Source organism: Laccaria bicolor, genomic scaffold (assembly GCF_000143565.1).
Source record: "Laccaria bicolor S238N-H82 LACBIscaffold_5 genomic scaffold, whole genome shotgun sequence".
NCBI classification, from domain to species: Eukaryota; Fungi; Basidiomycota; class Agaricomycetes; order Agaricales; family Hydnangiaceae; genus Laccaria; species Laccaria bicolor.
In genome coordinates, this window is record NW_001889876.1 from 638,149 (window position 1) to 657,662 (window position 19,514).

The following is a 19,514-nucleotide window of genomic DNA, read 5'->3' on the forward strand; positions in this document are numbered from 1 at the left end:
GGAACTTGAAGAGGAAGAAGATGCGGCAATTCCCGAATAGCAACAATAATAACCACACCGATATTACATAATACTCTGTCCTGATAATTATTCGCTTCAATGTCCTCTTCTTCTTTTACAGATTCTCCCAATGCGCGTTCAAAGTCAATCACAGCCGCAGACCTCGATACTTATGGCGTAAGCCTTCTCATTTTTCAACCTCACCTTATCTTGACATTTTACAGGTCCTCAATCGTCATTCTACCAATCACCCCACCTTCCGCGTCGGTGTCTCCGAGGACAAGGGCACAAGAAGGACTATGGAAGATGCCCACTCCTTTGTCGTAGACTTTGACTCCATTCGCGGTCAGGGATTCTTTGCCGTCTTCGATGGCCACGCTGGAAAGCATGCTGCAGAGTGGTGTGGCTCGCATTTCCATGAGGTATACTCCACACCATCGTATTTTTTCACACCATTTTCTGACATGCTTTTTAGTATCTTCTGAAAGCTATCCACGCATCACCCACTACACCTATCCCCGATATCCTCAACCAAACTTTCCACGATGTCGATGAAAGCTTATCTAAACTATGCGAAGAATCAGATGGGAAAATTCATTCGGGATGCACAGCCGTCACCGCCTTTCTTCGTGTGGAAGATCCAGAGGGTCAGCAACCTTTTGTTCCGGCTTCCTCATCACCCCCTTCAGGTCACAGCATCGAGACCGAAGAACCTGTGGCCGACAGTTCAAACGAAAGCAGTGCAGAAAGCATAGGAACAGCTTCTAACGATCCCCAAAAGAAGAGTAAGAAGGTGAAGCCTCCTCGAGCCAGTCGCATACGGAAAGCTCTTCGTAGTCTGGCTGGCGGTGGCTCGAAAGCGTTTGGATCAATAACTCCTCGTTCAGCATCTCCTGCGTCCCCCAATACGGCCGCAGAGGGCATTACGGTGATCGTACCCCCTTCCGATGCGAGACGCGTCTTGTACAGCGCCAATGCTGGTGATGCTCGTGGCGTTCTCTGTCGTGCGGGGAAAGCGGTTCGTCTCACCTATGACCACAAGGGATCCGATAAGCAAGAAGCAAAGCGGATCACAGACGCTGGTGGATTTGTTATGAGTGGAAGGGTGAATGGCGTTCTGGCCGTGACTAGGAGCTTAGGTGATTCGGCTATGAAGGAGTTCGTCGTGGGCGCTCCATACACCACCGAGACCGAGTTATGCGAGGAAGATGAGTTTTTGGTATTGGCTTGTGACGGAGTGGGCCTCATCTTTTACCCCCCTTTTATTCATGCTAACACTCCGTTTTCAGCTCTGGGACATCGTTGGCGATCAGAGCGCCATAGACCTGGTCCGTGATATTGAGGACGCTCAGCTTGCAAGCCTAAAGTTGCTCAAGCACGCTTTGTCACATCATACCACAGACAATGTCACCGTTCTGGTGATCCGATTCAAGCATATTGCACCGAGTACAGCTTAAGTTCGACGCGCAAATAATACTCACTGCCAGACTCTGTGTGGTAGCATAATAATGTGGAGACGCTTGATTAAACTCGAATTTGTAACACACGTTAATAGTTGTAGGCTACATAAGTCTACTACTGTATCATGATATCATCTTTCATTCTCTTTGTATTTCCTCATCGGGTATGTCAGCTGTTAACCAATGAGCTTAGGCCTACTACTTACTGAAGGCACACTAGCGTCCCTACAGGTAATGTGAATGGTGTTACCCTGCGAAGGGGCTTCGGCTCTGGGAAAGAGTCTTGAGTCCTAGGGTGATTCTTGGGCGATTCTCAGGCTCTGGCTTTAGCTGGCCTAGTCGTCTAGCCTGCGTGTTAGCCTTCGATCAATGCACCTTGAGGCTGTGCTGTGGCATGCATTAGGGCGTTCCCGCTGTCTCTTGGCTTATGTAAGTAAGACGCGCTTGTTATCATGCGTGACTACTGTGTTTCCACAGTTCTGTTGCTCATCGGACATCATGCCTGGCAAGCGCCCCCGAGCCAACTCAGAGTCAGATGCTATCGACTTGGTTTTCAAAAAGCTCTTCGCCCTGACCGATGCTTCCAAACCTGCAGCCTCCATTACTCGGAACACTCTTAAGGAGCTGAAACGTCAGCTGCTCTCTGCAGAAGCTGAAGAGGAGAAGTCCATACACAAGGCCGCAGAGGACTTCACACTTGAAGAAGCAGTTATGGACTTTGGCTTGGTGTATGCCCCCACACTGAGGGACCCTTTAAAGCACCAGTGGGACATTGAGGCATTGCCTGACATCACGACCTTTCAGCCATCGGCATGCCTTGGTAAGGTTTCTCCCTGTTCCTAATCGGTTCTTTCACACACTCCTGCTCTGCGTCGAGGCCAAACGCCATGGCATACTTAGCGACGCTGTAGCGCAACTCGTCGTATATCTTGCATCTCTTCGTCAATCCCGCCTCAACCGAGGACGAAGCAATGCCTCTGTTCATGGCATTGCGACAGATGGTCTCACTTATGTCTTCGTAACTATTACACATGAAGGCATCCTCAAAGAGAGCAGGCTGTTTAGTCTCGTGCATGGATTGCTGTCAACTGTGTTAGGCTGCTTGCAATACATCTTGGAGACGACGATGGCTATGTGTCCAAATTTGATGCCAGAGAGGAGGGCATTCAAGACAAGCGAGGAGTTGGAGGCAGAGGGTGATGATCCGATTTATGTGGATGACTCTCCTCATCTGGATTCCGACGATGAAGAATGCTACTAATATTGTATTGTAAACATAATAATGTGTATTGCTGAAGCCTACCGGCCCTACCCAAGGACCCTCTTTCTTGGCCCATATTGAATTCTGGAGATATTTCAGCGTCAGAGGGATATCCGCTCTGGACTCTCCATATCTCAACTTTCAAGCAACGTGCCGTTAGTCCGCATCGATGTTCCTTGGCTTTGCCTTGTATTCCATGGCTTTCAAGTCTAATACTTACTGTACCTAAGCTCATTGGCTAACAGCTGTCATACCCGGGAATGAAGAAATAAAAGATATCATGATACACTAAGTACTGAAGCCATGCTAGCGTCCCTACAGGTAATACTTAAGTATGGGAAAAACAAATCTTTACCCTCCGAAGGGGCTTCGGCTTTGTGAAAGAGTAGGGTGATTCCAAGTTGGGAACCCCTTGGGTGATTCTTAGGCTCTGGCTTTAGGGGGGTTGGCGGTCTGACCTAGACTCTAGTCGTCTCGACTCCCCCGGTTGAGCGCGCGTTAGCATGCACCTTGAGGCTGTGCCGTGGCGTGCATAAGAACGTTGTCGCTGTCTCTTGGCAGCCTCGTTTGACGTTGATCGTTTAAAGCCACCCCCAAACTCTACTTATTACTGCGATGTACGAACAGTCAGGACCATACCCAGGACCAACCCCGCAATATGGCCAGTCCCAATACCCACCCTACGCCCCTCCCGCCCAGCCGTTATATGACAATGGCGATACCAAAAACCCATACGAAGGGGATCGATTCAAGCCCAAAAAGAAGATAAACGACCCCATTTTCCTCATCCTGTTTATTCTTCAAGTGAGCATACCTCCATATGCCTTCCTTGCTCAACTTATTTGGTATCTCCAGCTCGTTGGGTTCGCTGTTTTGTCAGCAGTCGCGTTACATTCATGGGTCTCCCAAGGAGGACTGGGCGGAGGATTGGGAAAGTCAGGAAGTCACACGGGGACGTCGGTGACGTTGAACCGGTAGGCGCCATTATGCTACGCTTTATTGACTTTTGACCGACTTGTTCTGCCTGCAGGAGCACCGTCTATCTCTTGCTTCTAGTCACAGCAGCCGCGGTGCTCTTGTCCGCTCTCTATCTTATGCTGACACGCGCCTTTACCAAGATAATTATGCACATCACACTCATCCTTTCAATCCTTCTCAATATGTAACTCTTTCGCCGTTTTAACGAATATTTTGCTGACCTATTTGTTATCAGCGGAATTTGCGTGTACTACTGGATTACGAGATATTACTGTTCGTTTCTTCTTGTGCGCTTTTACGTCTCCTGACGTCTCTGGTCGTAGCTGGGGCCATCATCTTCACCATCATTGCCATCCTCTCAGTTTTGTCCTACTTTGGCTTTAGATCCCGCATCCCTCTTGCGGCCCTGCTACTTCAAGTCGTCATGGACGTTTCCAAGCATCATTTAAGCGTCTACGTTGTTGCCTTCACTGCGCTCTTTGTTCAGGCAGCACTGTCGGTGTAAGTGGCACTGACCGTCCGAATAGGAGAAAAGCTAATTGCTCGTTCTGCAGCTGGTACACATTCACTGTGATCGCAACGTGCGTCCTCCGCTTATATCTACAAGCATCAAACTCAACCCTCTTTAATAAATAGATATTCCAAGTGGACCCCTGGAAGTCCATGTACGCACCACGTTGTTCGCCAAGTGCTGCTTCCCATCTCACCCCTTTTTAGCCTGCGATACCTCTAGTTGCAGCAGCGGAAAAGTCGCTGGACTCATCTTCTTTGAAACATTCTCATTCGTCTGGACTTCTCAAGTCATCGGCAACGTCTCACTAGCTACGCTTGCTGGCGGACCATACGGATCATGGTACTACTTTGGTCCAAGAGAACTTGGCGAAATGGTCTGCAATACATTTATTCTTTCTCCCAATTCCCCTAATTGATTCTCTCAAAACCTTAGCCGAAGCATCCTACCATCTCTGCATTCGGTCGAGCATCCACCCTCTCCCTTGGCTCGATTGCCTTCGGTTCATTGATCGTCACCATTTTGGAAATGATTCGGCTCCTTCTCAATGCTGCCCAGAATAATGCAAATGCCGACGGACATCGTATGCTTTCTGCCAAGTTAATTTATATCGTCTGATTATGATATTCGATAGCTGTGGAAGCTTTGCTTGCATGCTGTGCCGCGTGCTTTATTGGTATTCTTGAGAGTATGGTTGAATACTTCAACAGATATGCATACATAGAGATCGGTAAGTTCCAACTTGTGCAACCTTTTTTTTTACGATCATAATCATTGACGATTAATTCTAGCTTTGTACGGAAAAGCATATATCCCAGCAGCCAAAGATACATGGCGAATGTTTAAAGATCGAGGTTTGTTTTTCCACATAACTTGTGATTCGTCTGCTTTGAATTTTAAGCAGGAATCGATGCTCTCGTCAACGATTCTCTTGTCGGGATGAGTAAGATGATCACCCTACTCAGAATTTTCTGTACTGAGCCCTTTGACTACAGCGTTGATGTGGGGAGCGTATGCCATAGGCCTCCTTTCATCCCTATTTGCATATCTCTACTTGCGGCGTAAATACAATCTCTCTTTCAATAAGGATGTTGCTCAACCTGAACTCTAGTCACCGCACCTTCTTATAATGCAAGCGGTCAATATACGGCGCCCGTCCTGTTATTTGCATTTTTCATTGGGCTCGTTTGTTCCACCACACTATCGTCAGCAATCGAGGCTGGTGTTTCAACAATGTATGTTTCATGATTTATAGCACAGGTTTTGCTCTGACATTTAACAGATTCGTCGGACTCGGGGAAGATCCACAGGTCTTGGCGATCCGTGCTCCTGCGCTATTCACGGTAAGCAGGCATAACCTCGGACATATAAAGTTGGCTAATTGGTTTGTTGTAGTTGATTGCCGATACATACCCAGCTGTGACAAGAGGCGTTCCCCGAAACTAGGGTTTTTCTAGGATTAGTAGATATACCAAGGACTTGTGTGGTTTTGAAAGGCATATAGGATGCTTTCTGTGCGCAGTAAATAATGGAGTACCTAGTTTGCAAGTTGTCGATGAATGGTCAAATCATCTCGTTGTGGTCACCTCGGAAGTTCAAGCAAGCATATCCTCGGACATATAAAGTAGGTTCATTGGTTTGTTTTAGCTGATTGCCAATACATAGCCAGATGTGGCGAGAGGCTAGAGGAGTTCCCCGTAACTCTAGGTTTAGCAACTATATAGGACGCTTTCTGCATGCCACACTAAGTGGTGATAGAGTGACCGACTTACAAGTCCTTGTCGATTAGTGGTTAAATCATCTCGTTGTGGTTAACTACTCCGAGAAGCCGGAAGTTCGAATCCTCCCTGGGACATGACTTTTTGTTCTGACTAGCAGCACCACAGCCCGAAAATGCGCAAAACCTCATATCTAGTTGCCCTGACTTTTGGTGTTCTGACTCTGATCTTAGTCCGTTCTGTGGCTTAAGCTCCCTGTTTGTCCTCACTTTTGTTTCAGAACATCCTCTCTGCACGCAGACCAGACTGGTTCGAAGATCGCAAGACCAGTCCTGCTCATCACTGACCTTTTTTTCGTCAAGGTTAATCACCAAATCGCACTCGGACGTTCTTCGCACCACCGTCACCACCTCGTACGGATTATACAAGCGCTGCGATCTCACCGTTACAAGCATCCCCGACCCCTCGGGTGGTGGAAAACTTACATACAGAAAGTATGAGTGTCGCAAGTTTCCCGTTCAAGTTACGGACCGCTGCGAGAAGGAGAACCGCGCCTTCTGCGCGGCATGGACAAGTGCTGGCTATCTCGACCAAATCGCCATTGGATTTGCCTCCATTTCGCTTGTCGCTATACTCTTTGGCGTCAGCACTCACTCGCGCAGAAGACGCATTTGGAGAGCAGTTGCTGTCTTAGTCTTTCTTCAAGGTATGACACCCACTCGTTACTTCGTTCATGGTAGCTGACGGACCCGTCTCAGCCGTTTGCCAGATCGCATCATTTGGTCTCGTTAATGATAATTATCGTGTGGGGCGTTATCCACCATTCGACCGAGCTCGTCCTGGTTGTTCTTTTTCCATGTCGTTCCAGGGGCTTCATTAACGCACCTAAATAAACAGGCTCAGCATATGTGATGAACATTCTATCTTGGACGACCAGCATTCTTATCGTCTTGGGTGTAATCATCACAGGTATCTCTGCCGATAAGGGACACAGGTGGGCAGCTGGAAACCGAGGATATCGTCAGATCGAAGGGTGACGGACCTTCTGCCAAAACTCTGAATAAGCTATCGGGCTACTATAGGTATGGTAAGGTATTTCATTACACGTTTTCCAAACACGAAAAGGCCACTTTTAATAGTACTATTAACACTTGTCTGTTGATGGGCTGCGCAATACATCTACGGCATTCCCTTCTTCATGTTGTCAAAGCTGCTGTTGTCGTAGATAAGCCAATTTTGGCTGGACTCCAGCCCACCCATCGCATCCTTGACAATTGTAACCAGGCTTCTTCCGCTTTGAGGGTCTTTCCCCGGTCCTGTCTCCATACCCTCACGTGGTGATCCTTTGTCGCCGCTGAGTTCCCAGAACATGCTGCCGCCTAGTCCTTGATTCTTAATATATTGACCCTTCCAATCGGCCACATCTTCGTTATCAAAGCTGACCATTTCCCGTTTCTGAGGATCGTAGGACCAGCTCGCTATTGCATCCTGGTCGCGATACGTAAAGGAGCCTGGGAGAGCTAATGCGCGGTAATCGTAGGAGCCGGCTTCCCAGGTTCCTTGTCCAACGCCAGAGAAGACGGATCCAGGCCCTTGTGTGTTCATGAAGGACCGACCATACAGAGGGATGCCCAAAACAATCTTGTTCCGCGCGACGCCTTGACCGATATACCATGTGAGCGCTTCATGGGCGCTAATAGCCCCACCGTAAATGTTGGCTTGGTGATTGGCTATGGAATCCCATGAACCCGCTACATGAGGGTGTTAGCAAGGGATCAACCAAAGTGTCTCCTAAGAATAACTCACAAAAATCGTAGGACATCATATTCCAGAAATCCAAAGACTTATCCATGTCAGCAACGCGAAGTTTCTTGTAATTGTCTGGTCCACACGGGGCTGCAATCTATGCCAAAGTTTAGAGAGAAAGAGGAAATATAGAACGGAGCGAATGGCTTTACTGTGAGAAGGAACTTGCACCCTGCCCCTTTGACTGAGGCATGTTGATCTAAAGCTGCCCTCATTTCCTTCAAGAGTTCAACGTACCCAAGTGCTTGAGCATCATTTGAAGGATACTCGTAATCGACATCCAATCCGTCCAGACCATAGTCTTCCAAAAGTTGTACAGACGACTCAACGAACTTGCTCCTTAAGATCGGGTTCACGACGACTGGATGAAAAGAAGGGGAGTAAGTCCAGCCACCGATGCTGAGAAGTACTTTGAGTTGGCGATTGGCTTTCTTGAGGTTGTAGATCGCCTTAAAATTGCCGTATAGGTTGTTCCCGACGTCATTCCAGGAGTCACCTGGATAATGGATATCTTTGTCTGCCCAAACGTCGGACAGAAAGACCTCGCCAGTGTCAGGCCTGACGTTGGCAAAAGCGTAAAGTATGTGGCTGATAGAGTGCTGCACGTTGAACTTAAACAAGTAAAGTTGTGAGCGAATGAACGTACGTGAGGTCTTGAACAGGGATCAGGCTTGGTGGGAACTTGCGCCCATAAATACCCCTGTTTATGTAAAGTCATGGAGATATGCGCGAAAGAATGTGCACCACTGTACCAGTTCACAAAGCTATGCGATTATATGCGTGATTTACACAAATAAGTAGACCTGAGCAGAAAGAGCTTACTAGCCGACGCTGTACTTGCCCTCGTTCGACATTGCGTTTTCTGCGTCTCCTGCAACGGGCTTCGGAGGTGAGATAATTATCTCTGAAGGCAAGACGTGTTGAACAGAGGACCGCCCTGCTTTGAAGAAGATGGCTGCGACGAGCGAAAAAGCGAGGGCGAGAAGAAGGGGCTTGCGATACGAGAACTTTGTAACTTGAATATGGTCGGTCGATTCGGTTGTGGGTAGAGATTGGTAGTTAGTGGAAGACATGCATATATAGTATATATACTCTCAATTTGTTTCTAATACGTCATCAACAACATACGCGAACGAAGGCACACGAATGAAAAAGTACATAGAAAGGAATCGACTGTAAAATTCGAGTTCATTAGCACTGTCCTAGAAAAGAATTCTTTGGCCATTCTTGTTGGTAATCATCAACCCAAGTGGTCAAATTGGGGTTCGTATATGCTTCAATATACCTAACAACCGGTTAGCCACGGTCAGCTATAAAGATGTGGAAACTGAACGAGGTTATATAGTTTTCGGTCGGGAAATCTTTGGGGCTACATCCGATGTTGAGGGATGTTTTGGGTTGATAAACTCGGATATAATCGATCATCATTCGGGAAGGGAATGTCAGGTGTGCGAGGTCCACGTATGAAAACCCTCTTGACATGCCCAGGTTTGCGATGATGTACTGGAATGAGATGTGAATAAGCCTCCCTGGTCACGGTAAAGGGGGGGTTACCATTGGTTCTTGTGCTACTGGCCTTTGGGAGATTTCAACAATTGGATCGGGGCCCAATCCGGGACTTTTGAGCGTCCAGGCAGTGTTATTATTCGCTATCCACGTAATATACTGAGTTGAGTATCAGCGCAGGGTTACGAAGTTGATAGACCCATAGAATTGTGCCACTTACGCCGTCATCAAATCCTATAAAAAGATTTCATGAGATTCTGACACACGGAAGGAAATTATACGATTAACGTTTACCTGGTTGGTACTACAGCAACGATGATTCATCAATATTGATTCGAGACCAACTGCATGTTACTAACCTCGAAACCATACAAAGAGTAGCATCCCTCCGCTAATTCGTAGCAGCGAGAATCAGTCTTCGTGACAACAGAACTTGCCTGCTGTAGGAAACTACCAATAAACGGGTTCTGTTTCGAGATGCTGGGATTGGTAATTATCATGTTATCCGAAGTATTGAACCATGCATATCGTGCATCGAAAGGCTGTAGAGCACAAATTAATGCTATAAAAATGAACGATATGAATGGAACCCACAGCCCATTGTGCCGATTGCGAAACCTCGGGGATGATTGGGCTTCGCTGAATCTTAAGTAAGCGTGAGCCATGCTGTCAACAATTCAAGGAGGAGACCCTAACTTGTGCCTCGAAGATGTCGATTTCTGGGGCTGAGCGACCAACGAATGTTCCGTCACTATGTTTTGGACCAGGATGGCTTTCTCCTGGACAAGTGCAGCGTGATAGACGTTGACCGGGGAGATACGATAGGGGGACACCATCCCCTTTATCTCCGTTGACGGTAGCTGCAACTGGGATACCATTGACAGTTTGATTGGCAACTGTACCGACATCGCATGAATCGTACGTGTAAGGCCACTGGCAAAGATACAGTGAGACCACTGTGATGTTCAAGGGAACGATGACTTGCCAGCCCTTCCAGAGAGGCGCCATAACCAACGCGGCCCAGATTACCCATTGTCCATATAGCGGGCCAAAATCCGAGGACATTGTTTGCCCCTGGCAGCTGAACCGATGCTTCAATCAAGCCTCCCGTGAAACAAAATTTATTCCTGATGACAATCATCAACGATTCGCCTGGCTTCCAGAGAACTTAGAGCTCTCACCAGGTCGATAGCATTCCTGTGCGTAAAGCGTGTCAAGAGCTTCTCGTTTTGAAAGCAAGAGAAACTGACCGCCTTCGTAGTTTAAGCCATGTGTTTGCTTCTGCGATATGGTAATTACGAGAGACCCATTTGCCGTTGTGACCGCTTCAGGATCATACCACTCTAAATCACCCGTTCCCTAAAATTATTTAATACTGCTGCCAGCTAGCTGAAAGAGGGAAATGAGTCATACCCAATAATGAAGGTCAACTGCTTCCCAGTAAGGATCATCACCGGGATAGAACGATCTTCCTTCTGTGTTAAATTCGTCTGAGAAAACCAGTTGCATCTCCGTCGTGCCGTCCTCCCAAGACAATTTCGTATACGCTGATTTTGGGGTATCAAGATCGATGAGACCATGGTTGCCAGTCATTTGTGGTACCTACAATGTATTAAGTTGTTATTACAAAGCATGTTACGAATTCTTACCTGACCACTGGCATTAAACGATCCCAGATTATTTGTCGATAAGACTGTCTTGCCGTAGAAGGTGATCACAGGGTAACCTATGCTTCAGTGGGATAAGGCTATGCAAGCGTGGAGGAGCGGGAAAGGGGAGACGGACAATAAAACGAGTAGACCAAGACAGAGTGTAACTAGACATCCAGTGTTGCCAATTCCTCTGAGAGAAACCGAACTATTGACGGCTGCGAGGTTGGCCCCATTGAGAGGCGTATGGAGATCATCATCCGACTCTACAAGATCGGGGGATAATTTGAAGCCCCAGTCATGAGGGTTCGGAGGAAAAGAATACTAAAGATATGATCGTGAGAGACAAACCGAAGCGAAAGGGAGATGTGAAGACCTCTGAAGAGAGTCCAGCCAAACTGGAACGAGCACCAGATGGGTACGGAGCTGTGTCGTCAAAAACGGATTGCTGAAGGCGAATACTTGTCAATTTGGAAATGTGTACGAGAAAAGGTACACACAGAGTCAGTCCAAGCGTCCGAGTCCCACTTGGGTTTGTTTGCAATGTTCATCGGGACGAGGGTACAAGTCTGAGTGAGAGCGGCAAAAACGAGAAGAGAGACAAAGAAAAGGGGTGTTCATATTAGGAGGTCTACGAGGAACATGATCGACACTTCAGAATGTCGATCAACTTTCGAGTTTGGTTTGAAGCTTGGAGGGATGGCTTTCTTGGAATGAGTAAAGGTGTTGAATAGTAGCCAACGACCTCATGAATTATCATAACAGATAAAAAGAGATACTCTACACTTTTATAATACACGTGTAATGACCCCAAGTCCCTAAAAGTGGGTCAGAGCTATAATTCAACGAAACAGCTGAGACCTACGTACCTTTGTCTTTCCTTCTCTAAAAAGCAATTTCATACCTTCTTTTACAAACTCTGGGTGAGAGATGAATTCGAATTGAACGGTCGCACGATCTCCCGTGCGGAGGACTCCCTGTGGGTGGTCCATTCCAATGATTCTAACAGTTTGTCGGACAGCCTACACACAATTAGTCAGATCGAATACCACACTTTACGACTACACATACGCCACAGTGCAACATCGCCTAATAATCGATCAGAACAGGACGACGAAGCTGAGGAATGTTAATGTACCTGGTAGTTCTTCTGTAAAGTTGTGTTGTGACTAGTACGCTTGTGAGTGATGGAAATGTGTTATTTAGCTTTGCATACTAGAGAATCAGCACTTGTCCCTCAAACTGACGAATAGCTGTGGAAATAGTCATTTAGACAGACGGATAATCACATATGACGTAGGACTTACCACGCGGAGGCGTGTCAGTCTTATTCACCAATACCATTCCTTTCCGCACGGCCGCACGTCGCACGCGTTTTAACGCGAAAGAAACGCATTGACCAGCCTCCGCACTCGTCACGGGGGCCCTATCATTAGTTGTCAAAAACAGCGATATAGAGGGATGAAGAAACCTGGCATGCTTTCCCGCAGTTCGCCCAGTTGAAAATCTGCTTACTTTTTTCTTTGCATGCTCTTTATCACTGTTGATTGATAGTGACCATTGGAGTCAGGGCCTAGAAGAACCGCGTCGCCAGTCTTAACGCTCCCCGCATTCATGATGCCATTGACAACCGTGCCAACGTACGGAACGGACCATACCTCGGTCACGGAATACTTGCAAAGGTTCAGCTCGGGTCTGTCCGACTGGGCGGGTATGTTTTACCTCAAGTGGCTGATCAGCCGCAAATTTTTCGCTGTCCGCCTCACTGGATGGCAGCAAGTTTAAGAATGTTCGAACCTAGAATTTGTGTCAGTCCCTTCAACCAGTCGAAAGCAACCATAATTACAAAGTCGAGTCCTTCACCAGTGACATTGGAAACCTGAAAAATTGGACATATTCTAAAAGTAAACGTCTACCATCAGGAATGAAGGGGTGAGCAAAAGAAAACTGACCTATCAGTTCCGAATGAAGTCGAGAGTTCGACCGCGGTTTCTACTGATTTGACAAAGACTGGGGTTTTTCTTTCAATCGGCGTCAGGGCAAGGAGGTCACAATTGTGAAGATTGAACAAACCGGCATCCGGGACTTTTTAGAATCTTGACAACCTGTTTCACCGTCTCTGCTAGGACATTTGGTGGGGTCATGTCAATCTGGATCGACGCTTGAGCTCTTGCGACGCGAACGCGGTGCGTAGAAGATACCTTTGTGATGCAAACCACGACCGGGACGCTCAAAGCTAGGGCGATGGCAAGATGCTCCTTGGACATCCCTATCAGCCCTGCATTAGCTCCTACCATCAGAATTACACAAGATGGAGCCCCCGATGTGAGACCGTATAATGTCGTCTTCAGATATCGTTCGTGGCCAGCCAAATCTAATCCGGTATCAGGATCCATGTAAGGACTATTGACGCTAAGCTGACCAATGAAAGAGATAATTTTTGCAGCCTGCACAGATATTTCTTCCCAACCCAACTTCTCACGCCGCAGAACATCTGGATCTGTCAAGTTTGCGATGTTTGGCAATATCGGCTCCCCAGAAGGCGCGAAGCCAAGAATCTACCATCGGCTTTGGAGTAAATCGTTGAAACCGAGGTATGACATACCTCCATCCCGACACTTGAGGTTCGTCCTGTCTCGACTTCATGCTTGTGCCGAAAAAGTCCTACGCGTGCGCGACCTCTCCCATCGTCAAGGGCTCCTAAGGTCACATTAGCGTTTCTTGCATCAATTCACGGCCAAGATAGATACCCCGAGTTAGGACCCCCAATGTTGTTGACTTTCCGCTATCTACATTACCAACCACCGCACACCTAACCTCCGGAGTCATCGACACATTTAGTGGTGGTAATCTTAGGAGCAAGGACGTTCGGGGATCTGTTGAGTAGGCCTCGAATAAAACGCATGTCTGGAAGAGTGAATTCAGTAAAGAAGATGCAACCTTTTGATTGAACATTTACCTTGCCTCCGATCTCCTCTATAGTTTTGGTGATCTCTTCGCGTATTTTCATGATCTCTTCTGCTGTCCGTGGAACACCTGTCCATTCACTGGTCTCATCAGAGAGGTCATTGGCGAAGAGTAACGCATGTGGGGGTTGTCGACCTATCCGTAGCACATATTCCCCGTTATTCTGGGTTAGGAGAGCAGAAAGCCGGTCGCGAGCAACGTCGTGATCGGATGGAGTTTGAGAGAGCAGCTGTGTCTAATGTGATTGTTAGCATGAGGACATGCAACGTGGTCAGAGGTTTGTACCAATATCCGCTCCTCAATCTCCTGCATTCCTTCGAAGCGAGAAACTTTCGCAGATTCATCTACCTCTCCCCTCTCCTTGGAAACTTTGGCAGATTCATCTGCCCGTTCCCTCCCCTTGCCTTTCGCCTGGTGTTTGCTGTCCTTTTCTTTATCAATTAGAGTCTGTGCTCGTTGCTTCGACAGTTCACGGGTGTGAATCTCGTCTATCTCGTTCTGAAACGTCCTTAGTGTTGTCATGGTGCGATGGTCACCGAGAAAATTTGGTCGATTTAAATGTAATTAACTTGACCTCGCGAGTCAGAAACCGTCAACGTCGCTGTCAGGAATTGTCTGAACGAGTCAGTTGTGCAGGGCAGCTGCCCGATATGTGCATTAAGTGCCATCACGTGTGCTGTTGCTCAAGTGATACGGTCACGTTGCGAGTAACAAGGCATAATGAACCTGATCAGTGATGAACTCGTTACCCATTAGCGAACAAGGACAGACAAGGCTTGACAGTAACCAACGACGAGGCCTCAAAAACGACGACGGGGCAGGACAGGACCCACCAAAAACCACGTTATGACTCATAACCATATGCCAGCAAATTCTCCTGGGCCTTCTACTCTACCTGTTCTCAGTGGCACAAAGCCAGGTATCATTGATCCCACTCAATCGTCACGTCTTCTTCGAACGCCGGACTCAAGTCTCTCCTTCGCATCTTTTGACCCCCATGTCGCGACTCCGCCAGATGTTTCTGACCTTCGCAAGCTCTCGTTGAACGAAGAACTCTACAGGCCAAAGCGCATCGTTCTAGAGACGTTGCCGACTGGGCAAAGTTTCTGGCGTTTCGTTCCGAATGCGGCAAGAGAGGACGGCGTGCTTGACGAGGGGACCTGGCCACGAACCGTTGAACTTTGTGGGTAAGAACTTTTGTCACCTTTCAGAGTGAAACTGATTCCAGATAGGCAGCTCGTCAACTGCACTCAAGAGCAGTGGGACATCTACAAATTGGATCCTTTTTATGAGTGCCTTGTCCGTGCACCACCTTCCTTGAGCACCATTACTCGAACTAGGCCTCAACCACGAGAAAAAGGCCCAGCGTCGGGGGAGAAGCGCCATTCATCCCCAGTGCCTGCGCCCATTTCGGATCAGAGGAAGAAAGCTCATATTTTACAATCGGATTCTAGCTCAGACGAAGAGCAAAGTGTAGAGGACGAAGAGGAGGACGAAGTCATTGAGATGATTGTGGACGATGGCAGAAGATCGAGGGGACCAGATGGTGACTTATTTTCAAAGAGACGCCACCAGCGAAACCACCTGGAAAGAGAAGCAAGAAGGGCGAAAATTATTCGTCGCGCTGAGCGACTGCAATCCCAATGCAACCGTCCATTTGATTTTTCACGACCGGAACAACCACAAGTTATTTCTCCAGAACCACATAAACGGAAAGGTACAACAACACACTCCTCTCTCCGTGCCCTTCGTTAATGTCTTTTCATTTGCAAAGTGAATACGTTGTTTGAATCGCTACGTTCCGAAGATCCACATTACGCCAACGAAGATTATCTCCGCAACACGGTTAACTACGCTCCAAAGTACCAGAAACGCACTCGCACCGTTTCGCCCTCATCTACAAAACGAGAATTGGAGGCAAAACGACTAGAACGTGAGAAACAAAAACGCGAACGCCGGGAGCAAGAAATTCTTACTCGAAGGCAGCTGCGTGAACAACGGTTCATGAGCGAAATCCTTGCTGACGTGCCCGAAGGAGAAGCTGGTGCGAGTTCAGTTTTCTCCAGACTGTTCTAATAATCATAGTACCTTGCGCTGGTAGAGACCGTTGATGAGGAAAGCATGGACGGTTTTAATTCAGGATTAGATCCTGAGGAAGCTGAGCGGCGAGCGAAAATTGAAGAATCACGTCGCAAACTTGCGCAGCTCGAAGCTGATCGTCCTTTATGGGAAGAAGAGGCTAAAAAGCGTGCCATTAGAGAAAAGGCGGAGGCGGAAGCTCGACAGGCGAGAGCTGCAGCGCATAAGCGCGAAGAAGTCAAAAGACAGGAAGAACGTCGGGCCCGAGAACAGCAGGAGGCCGAGCAGCGCGATAACGCCCGCCAGCAGGATAGGCAGGAACGGGCCAGACGAGAGCATGAACGGCAACAACGGCAACAAAGGTGGTCATCTGGGCCGTGGACGCCGCAACGAGCCTTGGAAAAGTACAAAGCGATGAGTGAATATTTTGATACAACGAAGTTCTGCGACTTGGAGCCCCTTACGGTGGATTCTGTCCCTTGGCCGGTTTTACACCCACCGTCAAGATTCTCGGTGGAGGATGTCCAATGGGCATCGGTGGAAGAGTTCTTCGCCGTTCTGAAGGGACAGATGCGACCTCAAGACTTCAAAACATTTGTTGAAAAAAGCCATCGCAGATTCCATCCAGATCGTTGGAGTAGCAGATCGTTATTAAAGAGTGTTGTGGATGAGGCGGAAAGGGATTCACTGGAAGTTGGTGCGTCAAAGCCGGTACTCGCTAAGAGAGGCCGCCCTGATGTGACATTTTAGCTGCGAACACGGTAGCACAAGCGCTTACACCGATCTGGAAGGAAGCCACAGGACGTTGCTGATTTGAGCGGGTTCATATAAATGTTGAATACAATTCTTGAGCTAGACTTTAAGTTTTATATTCAAATTGCAACCTCAGGTTGGACGTGACGTGAGCGTGACACAACAGCTCTGCACTGGAATGGTTGATTAGCACGCCTCCAGTGGGCGCCTTCCTGCGATCTCCACGTCCTTCATCGACACTGTGCTCAATTGCAACCCCTTTTATATTATGTCTGTGGTGGATCTCCCCCTTCAAGATGCCCCGCTACGCAGAATCAGATCTGCTGGAGATATACCTCGCCGAACGGACCTTCCGCATCCAGGACAAGCCTCACTCAGGATGTCAGAGAATTCCGATATACCTGATGTCCAAATCAACATACAGCCATCCATACCCGCTACATTATCCCCTAGGTTGGTTCAAAGTTTGGAAACAGCGCCTACGGCAGCAAACAATACAAATTCAGAGCACCAAGGTTTCCCAGATCCTCTAGTCGCCGGTTCGCTTGATCAGCGAGATAGACATCAGCAACGCAGGTCTTTGTACTCTAGGACTCTCGCTTATTTCGGGGTGGGACGGGGCGCGTCACACGCTCGGAAGTCCCTTGTCTCCCTAATCTGGAACCTTTCATGGGGTTTCTCGCAGGTGCGTGTTAGTTTGTTCCTCCTCACCCTTGGTCGTCATACCGCTTTTGCCAGGTTATCGTAATATCAACCCTTTTGGGATTGTCTGGGACCGTCTTTAAAAGTCCCACCAAGCCTGGAATCAGCGAATGGAAGGCTTGTGATCGGCCCCTGGGTATTTGGGCTTGCCTTTGGATCGTTAGGGTGGCCCTTGCGTCCGTGTTAGCTTATTGGGAATTCACAAGAGATCGCCTTAGGTGCGTTCATGTCTTCCTCTTCTCCTTTGCATCCGAAACCCACCTGAATTTAGTCACGCACCGCGTACCGAGGTGGAAATTGGTGCTGTTTCTCCCGCATCAAGCGCGCAGAACCCTCAATTGGCAAATTTACACGGAGGCGTAGCAACGCGGCGAGCTAACAACACACCACTATCTCCCGAAGATGCTCAAGAACCTGTCGTCCTGCCCCATACTCAACTTTATTCTCGGTTTGTACATTCCTGCATCTTTCGACTTGAACCCATTTTAATCAACCTCTCAAGCTTGACACTCCTTTCTTCGTTAATGACTCTTACCTGGTTCTTGACAGCCCACATTCTAGAGTACACGTCTGTTCACACATGTCGACACTCTTCCCCTCATCTGTGGTGGCTGACATTTGGAATTCTCTGTATAATGTATCTTATGGTTCTAGAGGTTCTGCTTCTGGGCTTCATTGTTTTGATTGTCGCACCGATCCTTTTCGTAAGCGCTTGCCCTTTTGATAGTTCGTTTTATGACCCCGAACCCTATAGGTCTTTTGGAATATCTTCCTAATATGCATTGGCCGTCACCCATTGCAAAATCCCCACATGATCAAGCCAGAAATTGGAAAGTTGTCGAAATCTGTTGTTGATCGTATTCCGCTTGTGATGTACATACCCCCTCCTCCGAATTCCGCGTCTGAAGGGTCCAATATCCCTGGGCCCTCCCACTCATATCCGCCAAAAATCTCTGTTGAGTCAAGGCCCCCTAAACACCGCTTTAAATTCTTTAGGAAAATACCACTGCTTGCTGGAAAAAAGGGTGAAGCAAAGGCTTCAGGAAATTCTTCTGGAAATCCAATGGAAAAAGCTGAAAATGAAGAGGACCCAGAGTCTTGGGAAGGACATTGGGAACGGAGCGATTATCCCTTTGTCGTTTTGGAAGGGAATCGTGCTGCATGCGCTATCTGTTTGATGGACTTTGAAGAACCCAAGCGAAAGAATTTTGTATCTGGCACAGGAGCCGAACTCGACGGCACTCCTGCGGAGACGCCTGCAAAACTAGCGTCGTCTGTACCCGAAATATCTGTCGTTGACGAGGAGGAAAGAGAGGAACAATTGAAGCTTGCTGACGCTGGCGACGGTGCGCAACCGTTGAGACTTCTAGCTTGTGGCCATGTTTTTCATGTCAGTACCTTCTGTAACGTCTCTGTCAGCACAGCTGACACCAACCTTCAGAAAACTTGCTTGGATCCCTGGCTTACCGACGTTTCTGGGCGATGCCCAGTATGCCAAAGAGCGGTCGAGATTCTTCCTTCTAAACGATCTCGGAGGGAGCGACGAAGAAATCCCTGACGCCATCCGACATGATCGTTCAGTTGTGCATTCATTGTGTTTATAGTAGTCATACATTCATGGTACATTACCCCACCTTTTTTTGCAGTGTACGTATATTTCATCGAACGGGCACATTTCTAGACATATATCAGTGGTTGCCACACCATGGGAATGTACCATCTGCCAGTACGTATCGAACCTTGACCGTACCCAAACCGTACCCCAGGTGTTGGTAGATAGGCCTGTTCGAGTCCCCATGAGACTCAGGGCTTCACTCTTCAAAAGTGCATCATTTTGGCTAGAGGCCGACGAGAAGACCGGGGACCCGAATAGTCAACCAATCACATCGTTAGCGTATTCAACACAGTGACATATTTATACTCCCTCTCCCATCTCCCATCTCAGCATGCGTTTCCCCACAATCAATGCCCTTTCTCGCTCTTTCTCGACTTACCAAAATCTAACCACTCATAAGAGGTAAATTCGGTCGTCTCTTAGCCCATAGAGTCCGCCTTCTTACGCGGTCTCAAGTCCCACAGGTAAGAGATTTAATTCTACTACTCAACAAAATAATAACAACTGTG

General features: G+C 47.9%; 7 protein-coding genes across 7 annotated transcripts; 4 read left to right on the forward strand and 3 right to left on the reverse strand.

Annotated features, from left to right (window-relative positions):
* Positions 1-254: 254 nt before the first annotated feature.
* LACBIDRAFT_145447 (uncharacterized protein) lies at positions 255-1,430 on the forward strand (the record flags this gene model as incomplete). Its single annotated transcript, XM_001877320.1, has 4 exons — positions 255-422; positions 476-740; positions 828-1,237; positions 1,290-1,430. Coding segments are annotated over 4 exons (984 nt in total), but the record flags the coding sequence as incomplete, so codon positions are not given.
* A 399-nt stretch (positions 1,431-1,829) lies between these two features.
* On the forward strand, positions 1,830-2,721 carry LACBIDRAFT_324042 (uncharacterized protein; the record flags this gene model as incomplete). Its single annotated transcript, XM_001877321.1, has 3 exons — positions 1,830-1,889; positions 1,938-2,280; positions 2,372-2,721. The coding sequence occupies 3 exons, from the start codon at positions 1,830-1,832 to the stop codon at positions 2,719-2,721; spliced, it is 753 nt and encodes a 250-aa protein (XP_001877356.1).
* A 615-nt stretch (positions 2,722-3,336) lies between these two features.
* On the forward strand, positions 3,337-5,656 carry LACBIDRAFT_313645 (uncharacterized protein; the record flags this gene model as incomplete). The annotated part of the gene is made up of 16 exons (XM_001877322.1): positions 3,337-3,525; positions 3,577-3,695; positions 3,752-3,883; positions 3,935-3,972; positions 4,023-4,200; positions 4,254-4,280; positions 4,336-4,364; positions 4,417-4,586; positions 4,646-4,793; positions 4,845-4,940; positions 5,002-5,064; positions 5,115-5,153; positions 5,206-5,271; positions 5,322-5,445; positions 5,493-5,553; positions 5,606-5,656. 16 exons carry the CDS (start codon positions 3,337-3,339, stop codon positions 5,654-5,656), a joined length of 1,530 nt encoding a protein of 509 aa, XP_001877357.1.
* Positions 5,657-7,107: 1,451 nt separating this feature from the next.
* LACBIDRAFT_246746 (glycoside hydrolase family 18 protein) lies at positions 7,108-8,588 on the reverse strand (the record flags this gene model as incomplete). Its single annotated transcript, XM_001877686.1, has 6 exons — positions 7,108-7,679; positions 7,735-7,831; positions 7,887-8,322; positions 8,381-8,434; positions 8,487-8,498; positions 8,557-8,588. 6 exons carry the CDS (start codon positions 8,586-8,588, stop codon positions 7,108-7,110), a joined length of 1,203 nt encoding a protein of 400 aa, XP_001877721.1.
* A 337-nt stretch (positions 8,589-8,925) lies between these two features.
* Positions 8,926-11,084, reverse strand: LACBIDRAFT_247183 (glycoside hydrolase family 16 protein; the record flags this gene model as incomplete). Its single annotated transcript, XM_001877687.1, has 14 exons — positions 8,926-9,019; positions 9,068-9,237; positions 9,289-9,399; positions 9,461-9,474; positions 9,596-9,782; positions 9,835-9,885; positions 9,937-10,173; positions 10,195-10,196; positions 10,222-10,367; positions 10,422-10,437; positions 10,491-10,599; positions 10,654-10,842; positions 10,890-10,971; positions 11,026-11,084. Coding segments are annotated over 14 exons (1,467 nt in total), but the record flags the coding sequence as incomplete, so codon positions are not given.
* A 593-nt stretch (positions 11,085-11,677) lies between these two features.
* Positions 11,678-13,718, reverse strand: LACBIDRAFT_246636 (uncharacterized protein; the record flags this gene model as incomplete). The annotated part of the gene is made up of 15 exons (XM_001877688.1): positions 11,678-11,707; positions 11,759-11,911; positions 11,961-11,978; positions 12,028-12,058; positions 12,106-12,142; positions 12,200-12,315; positions 12,405-12,562; positions 12,612-12,686; positions 12,736-12,787; positions 12,842-12,910; positions 12,963-13,039; positions 13,091-13,263; positions 13,312-13,447; positions 13,495-13,589; positions 13,640-13,718. 15 exons carry the CDS (start codon positions 13,716-13,718, stop codon positions 11,678-11,680), a joined length of 1,299 nt encoding a protein of 432 aa, XP_001877723.1.
* Positions 13,719-14,702: 984 nt separating this feature from the next.
* Positions 14,703-19,095, forward strand: LACBIDRAFT_293064 (uncharacterized protein; the record flags this gene model as incomplete). Its single annotated transcript, XM_001877323.1, has 11 exons — positions 14,703-15,039; positions 15,085-15,402; positions 15,664-15,900; positions 15,958-16,632; positions 16,879-17,069; positions 17,113-17,373; positions 17,427-17,608; positions 17,662-17,838; positions 17,893-18,094; positions 18,145-18,780; positions 18,832-19,095. 11 exons carry the CDS (start codon positions 14,703-14,705, stop codon positions 18,946-18,948), a joined length of 3,333 nt encoding a protein of 1,110 aa, XP_001877358.1. The 3' UTR covers positions 18,949-19,095.
* Between the last annotated feature and the right edge of the window lie 419 nt (positions 19,096-19,514).